This window comes from Buteo buteo, chromosome 27 (assembly GCF_964188355.1).
Source record: "Buteo buteo chromosome 27, bButBut1.hap1.1, whole genome shotgun sequence".
Classification (NCBI taxonomy): domain Eukaryota; kingdom Metazoa; phylum Chordata; class Aves; order Accipitriformes; family Accipitridae; genus Buteo; species Buteo buteo.
In genome coordinates, this window is record NC_134197.1 from 11,169,899 (window position 1) to 11,183,734 (window position 13,836).

The 13,836-nt window shown below is 42.2% G+C and overlaps 2 protein-coding genes across 7 annotated transcripts in view; one reads left to right on the forward strand and one right to left on the reverse strand.

Annotated features, from left to right (window-relative positions):
- The window catches only part of PDXDC1 (pyridoxal dependent decarboxylase domain containing 1), a 34,478-nt gene extending 29,451 nt beyond the window's left edge, over positions 1 to 5,027 (forward strand). For all 3 annotated transcript variants that reach the window (XM_075058586.1, XM_075058588.1, XM_075058587.1), the window contains exons 20-23: positions 555 to 647; positions 746 to 842; positions 2,099 to 2,203; positions 3,056 to 5,027. In XM_075058586.1, the coding sequence (XP_074914687.1) occupies positions 555 to 647; positions 746 to 842; positions 2,099 to 2,203; positions 3,056 to 3,318 (558 nt within the window). In that variant the 3' untranslated portion in view covers positions 3,319 to 5,027. The remainder of the gene's footprint in view (positions 1 to 554; positions 648 to 745; positions 843 to 2,098; positions 2,204 to 3,055) is intronic.
- Positions 5,028 to 5,272: 245 nt separating this feature from the next.
- On the reverse strand, positions 5,273 to 12,977 carry NTAN1 (N-terminal asparagine amidase). 4 transcript variants are annotated; one of them, XM_075058589.1, is made up of 10 exons: positions 12,617 to 12,968; positions 11,319 to 11,421; positions 11,166 to 11,231; positions 10,447 to 10,555; positions 9,360 to 9,433; positions 7,978 to 8,031; positions 7,101 to 7,154; positions 6,450 to 6,547; positions 5,810 to 5,923; positions 5,273 to 5,605 (listed from the first exon to the last, which is right to left on the reverse strand). In XM_075058589.1, the coding sequence occupies exons 1-10, from the start codon at positions 12,695 to 12,697 to the stop codon at positions 5,426 to 5,428; spliced, it is 933 nt and encodes a 310-aa protein (XP_074914690.1). In that variant the 5' UTR covers positions 12,698 to 12,968; the 3' UTR covers positions 5,273 to 5,425. The 4 variants fall into 4 exon arrangements, 3 of the variants coding, with proteins under 3 accessions (XP_074914690.1, XP_074914693.1, XP_074914691.1); XM_075058592.1 differs by having other exon boundaries at positions 5,274 to 5,605; positions 11,319 to 11,496; positions 12,617 to 12,744; XM_075058590.1 differs by having other exon boundaries at positions 5,384 to 5,630; positions 12,617 to 12,973.
- Positions 12,978 to 13,836: the final 859 nt, after the last annotated feature.

Here is a 13,836-nt window from a genome sequence, read left to right on the forward strand (position 1 = left end):
TACTGCCTCTACAGCTCTCCCAGTAAGCTGCTTGTCCTTTGCAGTGTAAAACATCACTGATGCTGGCATAGGATGCCACAAGGATCAGAATGGCAGTCGTATATTAAATTTGAAAACCAAAGTTGAACCTAGATTGACACATACCTGGTTAGGCTTACTGTGAGGCTGGTTTAAGTCCTGGGTACTTCTATAAACCAAAATGTACTCCATGAACCTAAAAATTCTTCCCAGTCAGATTCAGCATCTGATGAACTAAGCAGATGTGCTAAGCAGATCTTTGAATAATTTGGGTCGCAGGCTCATTTCTAAGTAAAAGAAAACTACGTACCATTCCTGTTTAAAATGACATTCTGTCCTCTGGGTATATCTTTTAAAAATCCTGCAGTGAGCCTGTACATTCTTTAATTTAGTTATAACGAAACAGTGATTGTCAAATACTGTCTTAAATTAGAAAAATATCTGACTACCATGATTATATCCTCAAAACCTGAACTAAAAAGACAATTTCAAGTTGGAGTAATATATGTAATAATACAATTTCTGGTTTTTATTAGCTGTTGGAAAACATGACGGAAGTTGTTAGAAAAGGGATACAGGAAGCACAACTTCAGCTTCAGAAGGCAAATGAAGAACGACTTCTGGAAGAGGTAAGGCTATAAACATTAGTTGTCTAGGTAACTTGAAATAACTTGTCACAACACAGGTAGCTTGCTCACCAGCCAGTGTTTGATTGTGTACTTTGCAGGGACTGCTACGACAAATACCTGTAGTAGGCTCTGTGCTGAACTGGTTTTCTCCATTCCAAGCCTCACCAAAGGGAAGAACATTTAATTTAACAGCAGGTAGGACTCAGTGCATCCACAGCCACCTTATGCTGTCGTCAGAACTGTTCCAATTTTATACTAAAATTGCAACACGCTTTTTTGTGCCGATTTGATCGTGAGTGACATAATCCACCCTCAGGATGTAAAAGAACACACTCTTCACTATTTCTGTAACACCCAGTAAGACAATCTGCTAACCTCACTTGTACAGTTTACATTTTATTCTTGCATGCTGAGTCACATTAAAAAAGCTGTATTAGACGTGGGCATTTATTAACAGAGGGATAATTTCTGTGACTTTTGGCTACATATGCTGCAAAAGTTTGGTGTTTATGCTGTGTTTATTAATACGTAAGCTAGCAGGGTAGCTCAGGTCTTAACATTGCTTTGCCATGTATGTGCACATGCATCCTCTTGAGTGTGCTTGCAAAGTGGCACTCGGATGTTCTGCTGTGCTACTAGAACTTGATGTCTCTGTCTGAAATCCTGATTTGAGCTATCATCTGCCTATTGCCACACTGATAAAGTACTAGTTTGCATGCTAAATAGTGCAATGTCTGACAAGGACAGGCTGAAACTAGCCGAGGACTAGCGTGAACTGGGCTTTGTGGGAGACAGGAATGAATGGAATATTACAACGTAAAGACTATTATTTTACTCATATATTTGTAATTCAAGTCTGTTGACATGAAAAGAGCTGTCTATAGCTTTTACATCATTAAGACTGATGTACTAATGTAATACTTTCTGCAATTATAAATTTTCACTGTAAAAATTGTGGCAGAGTCTTAAGAATATTCCTGAACTCGGCAAAATGTCTGTTGGACCTAGAACAATAGTCCATCTGTCTGTGTGTCTCTGTAAACAGTGAGGAAGGCCTTCTGCTGTATTTGGGATCTTTCTTGCTGATTCTTGATGCACCAGCTGGAAGGCTTTTACAGCAGAGAACAGCAGGGTTTCCTTGGGAATACTTAGTCCCCTCATAGCTAGATACCCCCTCCAAGCGCACTGCTCAATAGCTTGCAGCTGGGAATATGTGAAGTGAGTGTGAGGGGAAACTTAATTTGTCTTTGTAAGTCTCCGCGCTCATGTCCCCAGGTACTCGGAAATGGATTACCATCAACTGGCAGTTTCAACTCAACCTAGCAAATGCAGTTGCAGAAATGTGTGTTAAAAAGAAGATTGTTACATACCTTTTGAATACAGATGAACAGAAAACTTGTCTAGTTTGTGCTATATTCAACTTGATACTTTTTTTTTTTTTTAACCTGTAGGCTCTCTAGAATCCACAGAATCTACGTATGTATCAAAAGCCCAAGGAACAGGCACTACTCCACCACCAACTCCTACTTCCAGCCTTGCAAAGCAAAGACTTCCTGGTAAGTTTCTATGTCTCAGTTTTATTTCTAAAACTTGCTAAAACATCCTGCCATCCGAGTTGCACGACACAGAAAGACCAGCATGATTTTCCATCTTTCATAATATCTGGAACTAGAACTTATCTTCTAGTGCCTTAATTCCACCATTAAAAACCTTAATTTAAACATGGCACAGAACACCATCCCAGTCTGTTTTCTTCCCAAGAATTCTTCTTGAGACTTCAGGAAGTTATTATCCCATGAACTGACAACTGCCCATGAAGTCTGGAATCTTCCTCTGGAATATTATGAGGTTATTGAGTTTTAAAAATCAGCAGGCAAACATGCCAAAGGTTTTATTTGAAATAAAAGCATAAACAATGTATAATCATGTATTTGAGCAACTGTATTTCTGTTGCTACCTAATATTTTGTGGACAAAGTCATTCTAAGGTGAAGATCTACTATATCTATGGCACTTTCTGGGTAGTTGTATTAATAATTAATGTTGATTCGACTGGCAGGAAAACCATAGTTTTAACTCGCCTTTTGAGCTGGCTGGCTTCCACTTGTGATTTTCAGTGCAAATTTCTACCCCAGAATGACTTCACTGTGCATGCAGGCAGCTTGTTTTTCAGCTGACTTTTAACAGTCTCTGTGTACGTAGGATAAAATAAGAGGTGCTATTGCCTTGCATACGTATCTGCATCTGCAAGAAAGTAGGTCTATGGTTAGGGTAGAAGTTAGCACTCAAATAAAATCTATTTCTTTGTCATTGTAAAATTCAGATACTTTCTTTGAAACTTAACTTGTGCGTAGCACATTTTGTATTTGCTGCCTTCATTGGTACTGTATTCTTCAAACACTTCTACAGGTCAGAAGATTTTTAAAAGGTCTCTAAGAAGTTCTGATGCATTCAGTGAGACCAGTTCAGTCAGCCACTGTGATGATCTGGAGAAGGTGGATCAGAGACCCCCAGCTCTATTCCCTGGCCAAGAGCAGGGACCTTTGGAGACAGAAAAAGCAGAGGAGCAGAAGGAGGTGGCACAGGCAACAAAGACAGACACTGAGGACATTCAAAGTGACAAATTGCCACGTGACTGCACGAAGGTAGAGGAACAAGAAGGTCAAAGATAAAATCCAGCCTGTGGCTTTCAGACTTGGCTGAGGAAGCCTGTGCCCTGGGAGGCAGGGTATTAATGAAGCGTTTAAAATGTGAACAGTGCCACACACTAGTACAGTAATAACTACTGTAACTTATTAACTGGGATTTTGCACAAATATAAATTCCCCCCATGGGACAGAGATTTGTCTTATTGTACACTTGTTACAGTTGCTTTAATCCTCTCTACATGTTGGTGTCACCAAAGTACTAGTGAAATTTATTAAGTGCTCATAAACATTTGTAAAAACAATTGGCAGTTATCCTTCCTATAGCAATCTAAGCATGATAATAGTTGCTAACTAACCAATCAGCCATACACAGGATTAAGAATACAGTTGCACCCAATAATTGTAAAATGATCTTACTTTATGTTACTACACTTTAAAAAAAAAAAATCAACTGCCAATTGTTCACCTTTTTTAATACTTAAAATTCAGTTTAGCCTCTCCTGCAAAACATCTACTGAAGTCACACTAGCTCTGTTTTGCTTCTTTTTTTTTTTTTTACCTGATAAAGAACGTTGCCAAACAGTTGTGGTGCGGTGAGCATTAGGGATGGATGCCTGTGGTGTATATAGGAGTCACTGAATAGTACCTTGCCATCAACCATTTTTTCCTGCTGTTGTATGACTTGACCCATTCAGCTAAGGCCCTAGGTCCAGTGGGAACTAAGTTAATGAGTTTTAAGCCTTTTAGAAAGAAATAGTGCCTCTGCATGCCTAAATGGCTTCTTGCTTCTGCCACTGGAAAGAATCACCAATGCACCATTATGTTCCTTTGCACGGCATTTCTAAACCAAATACTATTGAACACATTTATGTAGTGTAACTGGAGTTTTCTGTTGTGTATTTTTAAAGATAGTTGTAGTAAAGCTTGAAAAACCAATACATTTGTGATGGTTTCAACACTTACTTATTTTTTGAATAACAGTAACTTACCTATGGTAGGAATTGTACAGATTCAAAGAAATTATATAGGTTATTATTTACACTACAGCACAACTTCATAGCGTCTAGGACTACTTAATGCACAAGCAAAGCTTTGGATAAATCAAAAGTTAAGGTGTAGAAGTCTTCCCTTGCCCCCCTGAATTATCTTAATCACTTTGCTGCAAATTTTGAGAGCCTCTTGTGGAAAGGAGAGCTTTGGAAAAGCTTGCTTTCCTCAAGGTATCTGATTTTTGAGGAAACCCATCCCATCCCTGTAGAACTGGATACAAGCACTGTAGTTTGCTTCGTTGTTTTTTGTTGGGTCTTTTTTTTCTCCCCCCAAAAGGTACACATTAACACCATAATGGCTGTAGTGGTAGCAGGACTGACTTTCATAATCTGAAAAATGTGGGGGTTTTGAATTGTACTGTCACCTGATTTGACTCTCAGCTTCTAGATCCTGTGGGGCTGGGATGCCATGAACAAGGTTAATTTTGCTGTTGGGGTAATTTATGAAGATCAGTGCAATTTTTCTAAAGTGCAAAAACAATTAAGTTGACTAGTCTTCCTCATTGGTTTCTTTGGTGCAATGAAGTATGTTAATAAGAGTAATTTGTTGGGGATAAAGTTATCTCCACAAGGATTAATTTTTAATGTTTTTATATTTGGAAGTGTTAAACCAGTAGTTTTGTTGGAATGAGCTTCATTCTTTAGATACTATCTAAATGTTTCAATAAAGATTCTTCAAATTATTACTCTTGAATTAAGTTATTGTTGAAGAATACTTCCCCATGTTTCAATAAGCTTTAAGTGCGTACAACTTTCACTTTGTGTGGAAAACCATTTTCTAAAGTACACACTGATGTAATGACTTCCCTTTTCAGTCTCTCCACACTGCTACCTCTCTTTATCTGTGCCAATTAAATTACTGCATTGGAGCAAGAGAACATAAATAAAGCCCAATTCTTACTTCAGATTACCAGTGATTCCTACATAAGTAATGCAGAAAAAGCAAGTTACTTCTGTCAAAATACTTTATTTTGAAAAGCACAGAACAATGGTATTTGTGACCAGCAATATGCTTTCTGCAACACATTGCTCTTCTTGCAAGACTATACTTCCCTAAAGTAGTTGTGGTGTTCGGTTCCAGGTTAGATCTTATCAGAACAAACCTGTTCCCACAACCCTTCTTTGTTTTTTTTGTAGATGCGAGGTTTCCTGTCAGGAAACAGGGAGCGAGATGGAAATGGATGCTCTTTTAAAAATGTTAATGTAGATCTAATGTGAGAAACAAAGTGGGGTGGCTCAGCCAGGGGCGATGTGGAAAGATTCTGAAAAACAAGATGGTAGCAAGAGCTGCTTGACATCCAGAATACTAAGTTCTCCGTTATTCTGTCTTTTAATAAGATTATCCTCCCCGCCCCCCCCCCCCCCCCCCCCCCGAGTACACTGGGAAGAGTTTTGACAGACTGTACCCCTCTCTCTACTCAGCTAGAAGGAAAAAAAAAGAAAAAAAAAAGGTCAGTTTCAGGTACCTGTAAAATCTGCTTATCATCTTGTTCCAACCAGAAATCCACATGTGGGAAAGGCCTCCAGAAATAAGGCCCAATATGTAGTTGTTCCATCTTTGCATCATAAATGTTAGTCAGCTGTAACAACACAGGCAGCCTTAAGAGTTAGACAATGCTTACACAGACAAGAGAGACAGCAAATTCACTTAATCTGGAAGGCCTTAAGCAGCAGCTTCTGTCTTAGACATACTGCATGCCAGCTCAGCCCCACTTCATTCCTACTGCATTAAGATTAACCAATTATTCTGACAAACAAGACATTAAACTGTAACAACACACCCAGAACTGAAAGACACTGCTGGGATTGCTGGGATTATGCCCATGACCTGAATCTCTTTACATAAGTTATCCTGCTGAAAGCTGTAGGGCTAGTCATAACGGCACGTCAAAGAGCTGTACTTCCAAGACAAGGCTTACCCCTTGCACAAGTGGTTTGATCTCCACCATTATCCTTTGCCTCTCCTCTTCCATCTTTCTCATTTGTTTTGCTACTGACAGAACACTACCAAACTAGTTTTTCCTTAAACTTTTAACATTTCATTGCCCCTAACTGGTCTCCCCTTCTGGCAAAAATACCCTTTTCCCCCCTGTTATTTTTACTCACTGTTGCTCCTGTTAAAACATGGGCTGAACGCAAATCCTCATCCGGCCCTTTTTCTGGGAAGGTTGCAGGGAAGATCTCTGCTGTTTTAACATTCACAGCTGGTAGGAAGTAAGAGTTTAAATACAGAAACAGTTCATTCTTACCAAACACTTGTTTAAAACGACCATGTCCCTGACACAACTATGTTGCAGGAACTTTAGAACCCATCAAATACTATACTTGTATTTCTCAGTACCACAGACCCCTTAGCCTGTGATAGCATATTTCTACTTATTTTGCTTTGGCAGCATTTCAATATTCCAGAAGAACATTTTCAGAGATACTACAATTAGAAAAAACACAGAATGAACAATGAAAAGAAGGCTGAATTCTAACCCCAAAGGTTAGTACAGTAGCTTGATATTGACAAAATCATAAGTACAGTTCAGTTGTTAAATGAAAAAAAAAATCTGCTTGCATTTGTACACAGCCACTTCCATGTGTGCATCTACCTAACTGTGGTACCAGAAGAAAACTTCTATTTCTACCTACGCCTCCAACAGCAAAACTTCTAGGACGGGCATTACCTAGTCATTAAAAGCAGCCCATTTACTAATGGCATCTGAAAAGCAATCCAGTTACAAAAAAAAACTAAATTCTAATTTAACTCACCTATTCCATAAATGATTGGAAAGTGAATGTCCTTTTCTTCTCTGTCATTTAGTTCTGTAAGGAAAAAAAAAGGTCAAACTCTTAGAGCTTTGCATTTTTTTCTGGGCAACATTTAGTTGTGTGTTATCAGAGAACAGATCTGATGTTGCATAAAGACAGAAAAAAACCAAGGAAGCCTAAAAGAAATATGGAAAAGAAGGTACAGGTCAATAACACCACCCTTGGAGCCTGGAGTAGAACTCTTTATCTCCTAACAGTGTAGCCAACTCCAGTCAACTGTCACTCCCCTTTCTGCACAGGCACTTTACAAGAAAAAAACCCACAATGCAAAACTACCATGATACCAAGTTTCAAAGATGTAAGTCACCAATAGCACTGAAATGCAGAGATGATAAGAAATACGACCTGAATGTGATACAAAGAAAAGGAAATTATTTCTTCCTTTATGTGACATCACACACTATGAACTAACTGAATGAGTTTATGAATTCATTTGAACCTGCAGGGAGGCAGGTCTAACAAGCTGGCAGGTCAAAGGTCTCTTAAGTGCCTCTCTCAATTGCCTCTTAAGATATCCATAGACAGACAGCCGCTTTCCACAGGACAACGGTGGCGAAATAACCTGGTAATGATCATGAGTGGTTCTACAATCAGTTGCATTTCAGCGGCACTTGGTAAGGAGAGAATCCTCACTACACTGTCTATGTGACACCACCACACGCACTACCAGCCATAAAACTAAAAATTACAAATCGTTACGGAGGTCTTGTGCTGTTCTTTCTTACACAATGGATAAAAAAGCCATGCATGTAAAGACCCCAGTGCTTTGATTTCAGTGGCTAAAGATACTTCAAAAACCAAGGAAACGTTTTCTTACCTGTTACGCAGAAAGTCACCAAATGAACATCATCTGGTTGGAGATCAAATGCTCCTACAGCAACAACGATAGCAGCAATGTATAAGACTGACTGGTGGCAAAGCAGGTGCTGTATATAGACGAGGGGGCATTATCAGTGCTGCGCACTGCAGAATAGATGGGCAGAGATACCTAACGCACTGTTCCTAGATAAGGCAACAGAGCAAAGAGTGTTTTGCAGATTTGCTTCAAACTAACTTCTATAAAATTAAAGCCACAGCTACTAAACATAACAGTAATTTACAGAGAGTAGCCATTTGTAATAGCAAAAACATGCTAAAGAAGTGTTGTGCCACTTACTCCTTTTACTGATACTGGTTTAGCTCTGGCATCACATCAGCTCTGCTTTTGTTCACTATCCATTTAACAGCTTATATTTAAATGTATTTTCCTAAATTGTTACAGATATAGTGAGCAAATGCAGTCTTTCATTAGCTGTAAATTAATTCTGCTTTTCACCATCCCACACACTAGGAGAAAAACCTTTTTTTCCCCCAAAGTTCTAATAGCAATACAGCATTATTGTTTCAAATTTTAACTTGATGCATGAAAGATGCATCAGAAGGTTAAAAAAATAAATTAACCAAAATACTTTGTTCTGTACAGAACTCTCATACGACATAAAACACAGATAACAGGAATCACTGGGTGCAATGGCCACGAGGGTGCATCCCGGAACCTTTGCAGGTTCCGTTTCCCTTTTTGTTTATCCCCTTGGCCACCTCCCTCCAATCCTGACATCTGCCCCTGTCCCTGCCCCTTCCCCTTCCAGTGGGGCCAAGGCCTCTCCACACTCAGAAAGTGCTTAGCACAAGCCAGAGCACTTACAGGTAAGCAGGTACTTTACATTTCCAATTTATTTGTAAAGCACTGCAATCACTTCTCTGGACTATCGATTTTATAAAGAGACATAACATTTTTCGTCAGACAATTCCAAACAATAATTAAATTTCATCTCATCACATCAAGGTATGAAATGAATATTAAGTAAGTCACCCACATATATAGATTTAGACAGTGACAACACTTGACCAAGATCAGGTAGCGTATCGGCAGCAGGAATCAAGCCCCGCTGAACTGCACCCCAATTCTACACACTAGAATATAAGCCAGGAAGAAGTTACAAGTTTAGACCCTCCATCCCACACGCTGGCCATATGTGAACCTCAGAAGTCCAGCCCCTCTCCACACCAAGGTCTCAGGTAGAGAAAACACCCTTCAAAACGAATCCAGATTTCTTTCCATTAAATGACAGGGGGCTCAGATTACAAACAAACTTTAACCCAAATCCAGTCAGAACTATTTTTTTTTTGGACATGAGAGTGGAAAAAATGTGAACTTACTAAGAAGCTGATTAGTAAGTTTTTGTGATAACTGCCTATCATCATTGAAACCTCCAACTAGGTGCACTTCCAGCCTAACAGAGATGGAATAACAGGAAACAGCAATTAAAAAGACATCCCAAAGTGAATAGCTTTACAAAATAATCCCCAGCCCAAACTGCAAAGCAATCATTAGAGTAGCCTCACTTGTTACAGTCACATGCACCAAGTTGGTTTGCATTACATGGCAAGTTATGGTAATTCCATTCTGAACACTTCAGGGATCATCCAGGAAAGAGCACAAATTAACAACTTTAAGAGGCATTATATACATGCAATTCTATCTAACCCAGTGGTATCCCCAATTGTCAGCACCTCTGGTTTGGACTGAACTTAACCACCTTTCAGTTCCCAAGAAAGGGTTAATTAAACATGAAGATTTTTGCTCCGCTGACCTCCTCAGAACTATTCTGGACCATACAGCAGGGTTCTTCTCTGAGAAGCATCTATGTAAAGGCAAGTCCTGACAAGTCATGAGTTTTTAGAGACTGTATCGTCTAAGTTCACTGAGATTTTGTTCTTATCAAACTACAGGGGCAAAAACCTCCACATCCAGGAAGAACCTTGTTTGCTAAATTCCATTTCAGAGCATTCTTTCCCCACTGTCCTGCCCCACCCCACTACCTTTTTTTTTTTTTTTTTTTTTTAATGTGGGACTTAGAAAAATCCCAGATGGATTCTCAGATCCCAAAAGGAATTTACAAGACCAACAGTCTGGAAGGAATAATATAAAACCAAAACCAGTTCTTTGGAAAATTTTGCACATCTGAAACAAAAGTTAACTGCAAAACAGTAAACACAAAACCTCACAACGGCATTTTACAGAGACGCTATTCAGAACAGAACCATGCTTTAAACCACTGCTAAAAATACCCTCAAAATCATCATCAAGGAAATTGTTTTCCTTTACGTGTGGTTCCTGATCAAGAGGTATTTCCTGCACAATTACCTTGTCTGCACCCCTTGTAATCAGATAAAAATTCCCCACCTTACAAACTGTAGTAACCTTTGTGAAAACCAGTACACAAGAACCAAGTGCAGAGCTGACCTTCCGAATCCTGTGGTGTTAGAGAAAGACTTTACTGAACTCATGATGAGCGACACCTCAGCTTCTGTGTCTGATCCATCGCAGTGTGTCAAGCAGGTAGCTCCACTGCCTGAGGAAGACGTGAGAGGACAGTTAGTTAATGACGTTGTTGGAGGCTGTTACACTACCATAATTGAAATCAGTAACAGTTTACTAAGAGCTACATCCACCACCACCTCGCTTCCTCTCAGGACAGCGGCCTCCAGCAGAAGATACGGGCTGACTGAATGCGGCAATAACCTCTTTGTGTGCCCCATTATAAAATCACCAGAACTCATGTGAAGGGTAGAAGTGCCCGCTTAACCAGGACCAGGCAACATCTCTAATGGCAGAAATCCAAGCATGTAGCGAGGATCTTTCCACAAATTCTGCCTCTGTTATTACCAAACCCTGCAGGCCCAAACTGCTGAACACAGCCAAGGTCTGCAACTGCCACTACCCACTGGCCACAGGAGCAGATCAAGTTTAGGATCTGCTCATTGAGCAACTGCAACATGGAACCTCTGACACTAAACATGTCAATTCTCTGAACAAGTCATTTAGTTAATACTTGCTATGACTTTTTGAGATTCAAGTTTATATAAAAGTAACTGCAGTTTATTTTATTAATGCAGCATAAACCAACACTAATTCATTACTTCAGGGGTACAGATTTTGTTCTGAACATCCTTTAAAGATACCTGTGTGTCGGAGCACAACTATGTGGCAGGTAGTTGCATCATCTGATCCGAGAATGGAAACAGAACCTATTTTAAAGGAGAGAAACATTTTAAGAACTCCGCTCTGACAATCACTGCTTCAGTAGAAGAAAAAATGTTTATGTTCCTACATACCATCTGTAGGGGTAGTTACTGCAAACTCTCTCTGCTGGACATATAGAAGACCTTTGGGTTCCACAATTTGAGCAGGCTGACTTCTCAGAAGTTTTGCCTTTTCCTAAAGATAAATGATAATAGAGACTACAGTGGCTGAATTCTCAGGTGTATCCATTACTTGACAGAAACATCACCTCTGAAAAGCAAAGGGATCCAGGTCAGAGAGAAACATACATATTTTCTATTACGGAGTATTCTGAATTTTGAGAATTTTTCACTTTCCTGCCACTGATCTAGTTAACTGTTAAATCCCATCGTTCCACAGACACACACAACCCTTCTCCCTGCTTTATAGATGATAAAATGGAGGTACAACAAAAAGCAACAGGACTTGGCAAAGATCACATTAGACAATAGCAGAGCTGATCTCCTAAGTTTAACCTAGACAGAAAACTTTTGAAATGCAAAATTTTCAGTCTTCTACTGCCATGATCCAGCATATTTATTTCGTACTTATCAAAATATTGCTATTTATTAGCTTGCTTAGTGCATGGAAAACGCAGATTCCTGGGCTGTGACTACTGCAGCACTCTGTCACAGACCTGCTGGGTAGGCAGTGAATTTCCATCCTGGGGCTCAAAAACCACTTCACAGTTTTATCAAATTTGCACTGGTTTTCCGCAAAAACTCGGTTTCCATAAAGATGCATCTTTTGATGAGAAACATCTTCCCAGCCAGCTCTGCTCAGCAGTTCCTGGCTCACCGTCCGCCGTTAGGATTACAACGTTTATGTATCGAAAGAGAGCTTAATAACCTCCTAAAAGTTGCTATCTTGACTTCTGTCACCAGTGTTTGTTATTTCGCACAGGGAAAAGGGACAGCCCGGCCGACGGACCCCCCAGCCCGCGAGGGGAGCGGCCGGCCGCACAGCTCGCCCACCAAGCGGCCGCCCTCCGCCTCAGGGCATTCGCCCCTAATCCCCTCCAGGGACGTGGTTTTTACTTATTTTCAGTCAACCCCTGCCTTTTCGCGGTCACAGCGCGGGGAATGCGGCGGTGCCGGGCCGCCCCTGCCCGGGCTACCTCAGCGCGGGGCCGCCCCTGCCCGGGCCCGCCTCAGCGCGGGGCCGCCCCTGCCCGCGCCCGCCTCAGCGCGGGGCCGCCCCGCTCCGCCACCCGTTTCGCCCGGCCGAGGCGGCGGGTTTTCTCCCGGTCGCCCCCGCCCCGCGGCCCCGCCGCTCCTCCGCTCGGCGCCCGCCGGGCAGGGCGGGGCGGGCCCCACCGCCGGGCCCCTTCGCGCCGCCGCCGCCTCCTCACCTCGAGGTGGGGGTAGGCGCGGATCATGTCCCCCGTGGGCCGGGCCAGGTCGATCCGCTCCCCGTTAATCAGCAGCGGCATCTCGGGGAAGCGCCCGGGGCGGGAGGCGGCGGCAGCTCCGCGCTTCCTCCCGAGGGCCGCGCCGCGCCGGGCCGGGCCGGGCCGGGCGTCGCCGCGCCGCGCGGGGCGCTGGGAAACCGCGGCGGGGAGCGGCGGCGGCACCGCCCGCGGCAGCTCCCCGCAGCCGGGGCCCGGCGGGAGGGCCCGGCCCGGGCGGGGTCGGGGTCTGGGCCCGGGCCCGGCCCCGGCCCCGCAGCGGGCGCCGCCTGAAGCGGGGTCAGAGGCGCTGCCAGAAAACATGCCCGGTCACGTTACCGCCTAACAATTTTTGACACGTTCGGGGTGCAGAAATCCCCTCCTCCTGCGACCGAGAGCTTAGCCGTAAGTTACTGTAAGAAAGCGTTTGGGAAATAACCACGGTAAAGTCCCAAATTTACCAATAAACCCGCACCACCATCCCCTCCCCCAGCAACCACAGAACTAAATTTTCAGACAGTCCCAAAGACAACAGTTTTTCCTTAAAGACCAGGGATTTTTCCTCCGGTTGTCCGTGCATGAACAGTAAGAAAACCAGTCGTGGGAGCAGCAGAGTTAAATCCACTCCGCAGGGCGAGAGGAGAGCCAGGGCACCGGGGCCTGCCCACAACCAACCAGCAGAAAAAACCCACTACCCTCGCTCTACCTTTCCAATCCAGTTTTCACAAAAGTAAACAGTTATAGCAGATACTTTCTTCAAAACATAGATTGTATTTCTCAGGTAAGGCAAAATTTCCACCTCCAAATCCAGTCCTCACAAGACTGTTAAGTATTTATAGAACAAAGTCTCTTTAGCAAAATGCCAGCACCTGCCAGCTCACCTGTCTGTAATTACACTAAGTAAATCAGATCTATCACAGAAGACGTTACAGAAACACTGTGGAGCTCCTAACTGAATCTTTGTTTTAAGCAAGTCCCTTTAGCATACAAGTGTTAACTGTGCAGCTTCAGCACAGACAGGTCAATGTCTGTACATTCTTTTTAATGTTATACTTCACTTCACTTATGTCCTTCTTTTTTTTGCTTTTAAAGAGATGCGGAAGTTCCTGGATCATGTACCTGGTATTACAACTTAGAAAGTTTTACACAGCCTCATTTTGTAACAAGTGGCTGACTATATTGCT